Source organism: Enoplosus armatus, chromosome 1 (genome assembly GCF_043641665.1).
Source record: "Enoplosus armatus isolate fEnoArm2 chromosome 1, fEnoArm2.hap1, whole genome shotgun sequence".
In the NCBI taxonomy this organism is placed as follows: domain Eukaryota; kingdom Metazoa; phylum Chordata; class Actinopteri; order Centrarchiformes; family Enoplosidae; genus Enoplosus; species Enoplosus armatus.
In genome coordinates this window covers 21,283,193-21,293,797 of record NC_092180.1, presented here as the reverse complement: position 1 = coordinate 21,293,797, position 10,605 = coordinate 21,283,193, and the positions used below count along the sequence as shown (strand labels likewise).

General features: G+C 40.6%; 1 protein-coding gene across 1 annotated transcript in view; it reads right to left on the bottom strand.

Moving 5' to 3' along the window:
* Window positions 1–1,763: 1,763 nt before the first annotated feature.
* LOC139285829 (protein unc-13 homolog C) overlaps window positions 1,764–10,605 on the bottom strand; it is a 91,534-nt gene continuing 82,692 nt past the window's right edge. Inside the window, exons 30-33 of the mRNA XM_070906498.1 lie at window positions 7,135–7,282; window positions 4,024–4,116; window positions 2,798–2,957; window positions 1,764–2,049 (exon numbers count right to left, since the gene is read on the bottom strand). Of these exons, the coding sequence (XP_070762599.1) occupies window positions 1,764–2,049; window positions 2,798–2,957; window positions 4,024–4,116; window positions 7,135–7,282 (687 nt within the window). The remainder of the gene's footprint in view (window positions 2,050–2,797; window positions 2,958–4,023; window positions 4,117–7,134; window positions 7,283–10,605) is intronic.

Below are 10,605 nucleotides of genomic sequence, written 5' to 3'. Positions count from 1 at the left end.
TTGTCACCTTGTGGGTCTGTGTGTGGTGTTTGTTTGTGCCTGTGGACAGATGTTTTCAACACGATAACCATGTCACTGTGCAAGATGCAGTCACAAAACTTGTTGAGATCAAAACGAAGGCCTGGAAGTAGGGAAGGGGCCATTGCCCCCCTCCCACTTTACGCCCCTGGCCCACGTCCGTTTCAAGTCGTGGATCACTGTATCCCAGTTTGGTAGTCTGATCGTGATGCCATTACAAGATGGTTTCTAGTTTCTTTAAATTTTTAAGTTGTACATCTCAACACTAAATGCAAGAAAGCAGGTGCAATGAGTTTGCATGAATAGTAGTTGACAGGTTAGTTCTAATTACTTTAGATACCTGAACCTGAAGCTTCACTTAACCTCAGAAATGATAAACACTTTTAAGTGTTAAAGGGATGATTACTGGAAAGTTGTTCAAAATGACCCAGATGTTTTAACACATTTGCACATACTTTATGCACATTGAAGAAAAGTAGACTTTTGTACAATATCTCACTAAATATATTTACATGACATACAATTCGCCATCAGTGCAATACATAGGAATGTTGCATATTTACCAAATGTTAGACTCTTTCCTTTATGAAGAAAAATAATTCCAGTGACAGAAGCTGATATAACTAATGTGTAAAGTAACATGTGCAACTTTCATATTGGTTAACAGCTTCACAGGAAATAAAAAAAATAAAATCTTAGTACCACCCTATCAATAATCAAATATTAAGCATTGAAAAAGTAATATATCACATGTACATATATATCTTCATACATGTAATGGATTGCTTTTGTACAAATAGTTTATATAACTTTGGCAGTTTATCAGGAACAAAGTTATCGGAAAAATATGAAACAATAATATCAAACTGTCAGCAATGTCATGTAAGCTTGCCTTCCAAAGCTCATGTTCACAGTGGTCATTCAGAAAGGCTGGAAGCTGATGGCCGTAAAGAAGGAACGAAAAGCCAAAGAAAAAGAAAACATTTCCATCCTTTCTGCTAAGACTGTTAGCACTGGAGGCTGTCGTCATTGTTGTCATGGTTATAAAATTACAAACACCTATGAAGGTTTACATAGCAGTCATCGCCATTTAAAAAAACATGGTCTATTTTCAGGTCGACTTAAAATACAAACAGTTTGAAGGCAAGGGGACAGGACCCTGCTCGGTGGTCACTGTGGAATCATGGGAGAGACATGACCGAGAAGAGGACATGCACAAGAGTGCTGTGTGGAAGAACGTGAAGCCAAAAAACGAGGGTGCAAAATGAAAGACTTTGCAACAATCAAAACGCCACACGGTCAGAAAATGACTTACACCGGACAAAATAATCGAGCAAATTTCAAACATACTAACTTCACCATAATTCATATACGTTGGTTTTGTTCTTTTTTTCACTGGTTTGGCACTTTATTGGAACAAATCTCTGTTCAAAAAGACTAAATGTTGTACAAAAAGTATTTCATGTCTTGTTAACATAACTCGTAGAATATAGTACTTAATAGTAAGCATACGGTAAGTAAACACTTGTACATACTGTAGTTTTAAAATGAACATTCCAACAGATGTTTTACGCACATGCACAAAAACAAACAAACAAACACAACTCTCTCTCGCTGTCTTGCTGCCTCGCCACATTTGGGCCTCCTTTGCTTCTCTTTGGACAATCTCATTCTCCAGCTATCCAGCTCTTTACCTCTCACTTAAGACAACACAACTCTTTTAATACTGCATTTTTCGCTCCACATTACGACACTTCCTCTGCCGAGCGTGTGTCTGTCTTGAGACGCACAAACTCTTTGGCCACCTCGTCGTTGGTCCTTTGAGAGAGTATCCTCATGATGGTGAGGCCAGTTTCGTCCATGGAGATGCTCTTCATCAGGGGGTAGCAGGCGGAGCAGTTGCCCGTGTCTGCCAGCTCTCGGAGCTGGATGACCGTCATGCCGATGACGCGGTCCTCACGGGCAAAGCAGTAGTCCTTTACTGAGACGTGCAGCTCGTAGGCCTCCGGACCATGTTCATTACTTAGAACACTGGGAGAAATGATACGGAGAGAGAGTTGAAATATGTTCACATGATGCCCAATCAATAATGTTTTACATTCGGCTTTGTTCGCAGCTGAATATAACATGTCAGTAAGAGACTCCGGCTGGGTGACATTTCCCCAGTGTGGCTGTGATGAGACAATTCAGTCATGTTTTGTGATTGAAAATAATGTTTCTATTTAAATGAGCCATTATTTGGAGCGAGCTTTTATTTTAGGCTGTTTTCTAATTATCCTATGTGCAGGCAGCACTGGGCCTGCATGGATCACACTGGTGTTGCAACAACTCAGTCTAAGATCACTTTAGCTCTGTGACCTTAGTTGGCTCGGCTCAGAGAATGACATTGTTGAAGAGTGGACAAATCTATATATGCTTATATCTATACTTGACTTCCTTTCAATGCAGTTTCAATTCAATGAGCAGACGAGCTGGTAAAGCAATTGCATTCTATTCACTGCTTAGAACAGGAAAGGATTACAGCAAGGTATTACAGGTATAATGTGGTATATACTATAGATTGCTGGAGGCTCTTTTTTAGTGTTCAGATAGCACATTAAATACTAGTTTGAAGGTACAGCAGCATATAAGGCACAAAATGTTGCACATTATTTTGTAGGTTGTATGCAGGCCGGTAAAATGCTGCAAAATAATGATAATAATATAGTAAGTGCTTTTAAAAACCTCCTCAGCTTTGCTCCCTCTTCTCTCCACCACAAAGGAAGCACAATTTACTCACTATTGGAATGTTTCATTGTACTTTGGTGACCAATTGTTATTCTTGGTCTTGGTGCTGAATTTGCGCTTCTTGTCAGCCAGGTGTGGTCCCACGGCGTTGACCTCTACAAACGGCCGGAACATGGCGTTGGTTTGCCAGATGAGGTTGTTCACTGCGACCACTGAGAAACACAACGAGTAATCGAACAAGTAATCATCAGCGACATCGTGGATATAGTTTAGGAGAAATTGAAGAAAAATCCACGTCACACATTAAAGCTGAAAAAACTGTGATTCCTGGACCCATTTTCTATTTTTGGAAGTGTATTTATCTTATTCCCACAGATAACCGGCTAAATGTAGAAAATGTCATATTATGCTGAGATACTGTCAGAGCAAGTACAATAGAATTTGATAGCAGAAACATTTCCACTTATCTGGAACATTAATGGTAAACATCTTTGGATGTCAGTGCCAATAAATCAAACTGCAAGAATTTACTATTTTTCAAAAAAAAAAGCACAGGGATAAATCCACCAAGTGGCACAGCGGCTTCGACAGAGCGTGGTGCAATAGCAATGCACAGCCACAAAAGCTGGAAGTTTGATTTTTCTTGCATTTTGTTCTGCGGTGGTTGCCAAAGGTGATTCTGGAAAATGGACAATCAATCTACACAAAGTGTAGAAAATAACATCCATATATGATTGCCATAGTAACCTAACTGGCAATCACATTGTCATGTTGCTGCTGTTGGCTGATTATAGCTGATTGCCAGCTGTAGTGCATATGGTGCTGCTGCAGGAGGTGGAACAGATATTATTGCAGCTATTGGGATGCTGTTTTTTTGAGTTTTTGTTGCTGACATTAAGGCAACAAAAATCAACAAGTGTGTGATTATGGAAATGGACAAAAAAACAAATAGTGCCTATTTAAACAAGGAAATGACACAAGAATTCGCACATTTTTCTCCAACTTGCAAAAAGATACAAACACAGAACAAAGCATTAAAAATGAATAATACACGTATGTGCATAAGGGAGTTGGTTTCCTGCATAATGTCTTTAATTATGTCATCAGCAATTTTTTAGATGTTAATTTCCTAATTTTTTTCTGTAAAGCGAGCTCCATGACTATACAACAATGCTGCTGAGTGTGGCCCAAATGAGCTGTCCAAGGTGAACATTTGCAGGTGTGAATACATTTGAATAGAAAGGACAGAAAGCAGGCCTGAATATAGAAAAAGCTCACCCTTCACGCTGACTTTGTGCTCTCCAGTGCCAGGGTGAGAGATGAGATTCACTTGCATTGACACCTCTCCCACCGATCCATTGGATGACTGACCTGGACACACACCAAAACAACAACAACAGGAGAATTGGAAAGAGGCATAATGAAAAGCAGAGAGAATGGAGGGGTGGCAGAGAGGGAGCCAGGGAGCAAAATAGAGAGATCAGGAAACCAAAATAAAAGAAAGAGAGACAGGATGAAAGGACAGAACCCAAAGGTGTGGGAGCAGCTCTTTTTTTTTTGTCTGAGGTATCCAGAAATTGATCCAAAAAGCGGTGTATAAACACCTCTCTCTGTGTCAAAGCTAGAACACTAAACCCAAGAAAAACAGTAGGGGAGTAGACTTGATTTCACCCCCGTGGCAGTCCAGGAGCAAGTACAGCCAGAGTTTCCTTTAGCTTGGGGCTGAACAAGAACATCAACAAGAAGAAAAAACAAGAAACATGAAATAATCTGACAGGTTTGAAGACCATGGAGGAGGCAGATGGTGTGAAGGGATGCACTAAATAAATAACGTTCTACACAATGAAATCATCAAACTGTTCAACTCGACAGAAATACAAACAAAACTTGGATTGTAGTGCACGCGGACAATTGGAAATGAAAGCAAAACAACGTGTCAGAAAGGTAGTGAGGGGACAAGAGGGAACAAAAACAGAGACAGTAAAGGAGGAAATACCCTTTTGGGCATCACACCCTGCCTAGTTACGCCAGCATTATAGTTTCAATCAAATAGGGACATGTTGTTGCCAGGAGCCAATTAGAATTGATTCCTGACCATGTGTCTCACTTTGCCTGATGCTCGGAGTGCTGCCCATTTCAGCTGCCTCTGAACACGGCCTTGTGTTTCACCCAGCCCGGGACAAACAGATGTTGAACACTGGAAGGCAAGCACCGGTGTGGTTGATGAAGGGGCATGTTGATCCAATAGCTAATCAATATGTGCCAAACATGCAGTGCCCATTATAGCTGGTAATGAAGAAACAAGCCTCCTGATTTATTGTAATGATGCCCTGAGAGACTGGGGGAGGGCACAAAAACATTGCTGCTGCACAATTAAGCCCTGGACTTGTGGGAAATTAACGGAGCAGTGCCACAGCACATTTACTTCAGCTGTCGGCTGAAATAATGTAATAAATATAGCGATTCTGTATGTTTTCTGACTGGAGTCCGAGATGCGACGCGGCCAGTTAGTGCCTTCATGAAATAATAAGCAGGCATGTAGGCTACACAGCAGACACTGGAATGGGCAGTTTGAGGAACATGGGAGAGCAGAATAAGATGAATGGTGCATGAGGAAGATAAAGGAAAGCAGATGTAGATAAAACAAAGGTGGCAGTGAGGAGGGTCAGCAGACTAAGTGAGAGAAATGCTAACAAAAGAACTGACAGATAAGAAAGGTGAGTAGTAGGTATTAATTGTTGCAGAGTAGCAGCTGTTTCGAACTTAACCCACACAAGATTACTTTAGCAGAAAGCTGTGAAATATTCACATGAAGTTACTGTATGAAGGATGATTTTTGTTAGTACTGTATTTCCATTGAAGCATAAAGCAGGTACACAACCTCAGTCCGCTCCCTAAAAAACAGAAAGACACAGGTATGCTTCAGAGTGCACACTTGGCAGGAATAGACAAGCGCATGCCGTGGTCTAAAGGTGTCGCTGCCAGAGCACAGGGGTGGGTGATTAATGAAACAGTGTCCACTGTGCTACATCAAGCATCAGCACATCCCCACCACACTGTTTACTGACCTAATGCACATCAACCACCTCACTACCTCCACTTATAGACATCACATTAGACTACCTCAGATAGAGAGTGACAGCACGCCGTGAACTCAGATGGGGGGGCTGGGATGATGGAGGAAGAGGAGAAACACAACTAACAATCTCAAAATAGCATACAGTGAAATGCATCTATGCCCATCTGCCAGTCACTGAGCATGAGAACGCTGGTTGGGCCTGCTGGCTGCCTAGCTTTCTCCCGACGCCATTCTGTTTCCTGGCGCCTGCCTTTGCAGCGTTCTGCAAGGCTGAACACACACTGAGGCAACCAGGAGCTCAAAGCTTCAATGCCCCACTGGACTGAATTCCCTCTCGAATCTCTCCGGACACCTGAAGGTATTTCAGCCTTGTTACATACAGAGACAGATGAATGAGACAACAACATGTAAAAGTGGGTCGCTGATGACGGAGAGAATGGGGGCGGGGGGGGGGGGGGGGTTATACATTTACACTACACATAAATCTTATAAAATTGTCATGACAGTGTTTTTATGTGTTTCTAATGAGGGAGAGAGAGAGAGAGAGAGAGAGAGAGAGACCATGGGAGCGTTCGAGCCCTTCAGGGTATGTGGGAAAGAGGCCACAGATAACTTTGCCTATTTGTTTGTTGTTTTTTTTTATTTACAGTCAAAGAGACAAACTGACGTATACAGTTAAGGGGGTTAATGCCATTACTGCAATGTCCATTGCTCATATAAGCCTAAAGAAATTAAAGTGACACAGAGAGAGATCCTCAGAACGCTTACTGTAATGTAAAAGAACCTAAGACTGATGGGAAAACAGAACAACATGGACATTAAAACAAGCCAGGACTGGAGTCCGATTACTTTCAGTTCATTCTAAATAGCAATGGAAGCAGCAAGAGATTTGGTGGTAATAAGGCTTTCCTTCTCATTTATCACTTAAAGATTATATGGTTGTAGAAGTGAAAGGCTGCAGACACTCAAGAGTTCATCAAGTTTAATTAGAATATGTTTACTAACTAGAGTCTGGAGAAAGTGCTAAAGTGCTGCTGTACAACAGTATCCACAATCTGTGCCTTTATTTTTTTTGCACCTTCCTTGCCACTTTCACTGTCTAAGCATCTTTCAGCATCACTTGGTCTTGCTTACATTTCTTGCCTTTATAGCAGCTTTCTTTTAGTCTGAACCGACCCACGTGAGACTCTTTTTTTATGGACGCAGAAAACTGCTCCCAACCCAAAAGCTTTTCAGTATTTGAATGCTGAAGTAATTCCACTCCCTGAAGTGAAACCTAATTGAGCCTGACCTTGGCTATAGCTCCTTACCTTGAGAGGTTTGGGTGCATATATATTTCTTGATCAAGGCATCTGTAGGTTGAGTGTAAAGGCTGAGAGCATATTTGAGGGATTTCATATCGGGGCTCTTTTCGAGGAAGGTTTTCTTCAGCCCGTTTCCTCCAGCATGGAAGTATTGCTGAAAAACAAAACAAAAAAAGAAAAGCGCAGCTCAGATTTGTAATATTCAAAGGCAAACAGAAACTTTGGAATAACTTTGAACATGATGGCAACCTCTTCTGAGTTTATACACGACAGCAGGTTACAGTTGGCTGAGAGGATAGCCTAGGATTATATGGACAGTATGCATTTTACAAGGAGGAGCAGACACATAAAGCGACCAGACAGGAGACAGCAGTAATAGCCACTTTTGTAGCTAATTACCATGCATTTAAATCTCAAACCCATGCTTGGATGGTTAATGCTCATTTGTGCTGATAAGCCTGATAGCTGAGGACAGACAAGGCTTTGCTTTCTTTTCAATGCTGTCACCACTCCCACTTGTGGAAGGTGGGAGGTTGGCCATGGACAGATCTTATTAGGAAAGGAGGTGTTGCTGAAAAGAAGAGAGGATGAATGTAGGAACGTGGAGACACACTTCTAAACCCTTTATAGCCTTTATTCTTTTGTGCCTGTTGTGTTTGGCTAGCTCTCCTCTGTGACACAAGATCATTACAGGAACAAAGGAGCATGTGTTGGGGTGTTTGCAGAGTCAGTGTAAGGTCGTGCCTGTTGTCGTGATCCAAGTTGAAGAGTTGATGCACTAATCTCATATCCTTAGGCAAAGGACTAAAAAATAAATACAATAGGATGACATAGGGTCCACACATTGTATATAGCTGTCGGGTGACATTTGAGCCACACCATCTCCATCACACATAAAGGTGTTGGCAAATATTTTTTGACTTAAGTGAATGTGACTAAGCACAGTAGGAGGCACTGTTTTCTACCTCGCTAATGACTTGTGAGTCATAAAATTTCACTGACACGTGCCTCTCATGAACTATACATAAACTGGCATGCTGGGGGTGAGTCATGGGTGGAAATTATCAAGAGAAAGAAAATAACATTGCACACACTAAATGGGAAACTGCATATAATTCATCCAAAACACAAGTATTATTATTAAGGATTTCTCAACACAATACAGAAATAATTTATTATGAATTCAGTAGTCATATGGTTATGTGTGTATTTCTCATTGCTTTAAGTTCTCATTGTGTTGTTGGGGCATTTTTAAGGTATTGTTAATTGTTTATTCAAATTCTAATCCCCTTGTCATGGCATCAAAACTGAAAATGTTGCCTCATGTTGGAAGAAGCCCTTAGTGTTACTGCTATGCTGCAACACTGAACCCCCTATGGCAAAAAGAGCAGCCAACCCAGCAGAATCACTGTCCATGCTCAAAATGTCACCCTGCAAAATGTACCTGCACAACATTGCCATCCTTCCTATATTCCCTCCCTTCTTCCTTATATTCTTAATTATTTCTACCATTTCTTTCTTTGTTCCTTTTTCCCTTATTTCTTTCATTGTTTCCCTTAAAGTTTTTTTCCATCTCTATCCTCTCATCAGGGGTTTGAACAGCATGAGGTTACACTCTTCTCTTGACTGCAGTGATGACAAATATAAGCAAACAGGTACTCCCATATATTTTCCATATACAGTATGTAATAGCTATATCTGACGATAGGAAAAACAGGTGATATGGGTCTTTACATGTTTCAATACATGGCATCTAATAAATGGCATCTATTCTGAAATATAATAATATGTGTATCACCCAAATTTATTCAGAACAACAAAGCTGGCTTTGGAGAAAGGAACAGCTGCCTTTCTTCTACAATCACTGGCAGGTCAGGAGTGCAAAGAAAGGAACAAATGGTGCATTATCGGGAATAAGTGAAATGGACGGCATGGCGTCTTTGTCACATATGCACTTCTCTATGGGACGGTGCATTTACTCATTATCCTACCCATTAGTTTTCACAGGTTCAAAGTTCAGTCTGGATGAAATATTTTCAGTGGGTTAATCACTAAATGCACTCTTGCCAAATATCTAAGTAGATTTACTGTGGTATATCTCCATACTGTGGCTCATTCACTAAGTAGACTTTATAATCCTTGCTTGTGCAAATGTGAAGGCATGTGCCACTTTATATATGTTTGGCTCCTTAATACAGTATCATTTGGACGCACTAGTCTAATACTAGTAGTCAATCATTTGGTCAATATTTATTGTATATTTGCTTCTTCAATCAATCTCTCCCATGTTTTGTGTTTTTTTAGATTACGGGCTTAAAGATGTTGTGCCTGCAATATGAAAAATATGATGCAAGTAACCCTCCGCATAGCGTTTCTTGATCTGATCAGCCAACTCTCCTGAGGCACTACTGAACTGTGTTAATTGACTTTTCTCATTGGAATACTGATGAAAAGAATTCAAGCAGCATGATTGATCTAAACCTGCAGGTAGTTTCCTTGGAGACAGCCGAATCAATTAGTTTTCTCAGCACTTTATGATGCAACGTCCCTCCAGTGGCACCTAACCATAACTCTCCTCTTGTCCCTGTAGAACTGAGGCGTGGTCTTGAAATTGTCTCATATCCCTTTACAACAAACAGTCATGTGGCAGTAAATTAACAGTGCTGCATTTTCACACTTTCTTTTGCTGAGAGGTTTTGGGCTTCTCTCCATATTCCTGGATATTAATTATCATCAGATGGGTCTAGATGAGAAATTGTGTCATGTATTTTTTTCAAGCGTGTTGAAAGCCCTTTAATTTGGGTGCGTCATCTCCTTACAACTACACTATGTCTCATCAAGAAACATCAAGGAGATACAAGTACTATCAAAAAGAGGAGACTTAAAACAATTCGTGCCAGCCCCTGTTACGAGTCTCTTTTGCAATTTGTAAAGTGACGGTGAAGAATAATATTTCTCTCCATTTTAGTCTGATGACATCAAAATAAAAAATACACAGACACACCCAATAGAGTATGTTTTTCCATTTGAGATATACCTGTACTGTGAATGCACCTTTCCCAGCATGTGAATATCTGGACATAAACATTGCTACTCTGCCAGTCCACTTCAATTCCACCATCAATGCTTGCCATACTTTAGACTTCTGCTTTAACCAGCCTATATACTGTATAATATAAAAACAGAGGAAAGTAGAAGAGGAGGGTCAATAGCATTTGGGGACATGATGTCCCAAGCACATGACCATGGCCTCCTAGTTTACAGTGTTTTTTCTCATTCAAGTACATTTGCATATCCCTGCTCTGCTATGCCTCGCATGGCTCTCCTGTCTTTTTTAAAGGTCAAGTTTAGCCATCCAGGTGTCTCCTGCTGTATGGCCAATAGTAACATCGACATGAAATATTCATAACTTTGTCATCATGATTGTCCATATTGTAATTTTACTATTTTGGTCTATTCTGGACACAATACATCTAT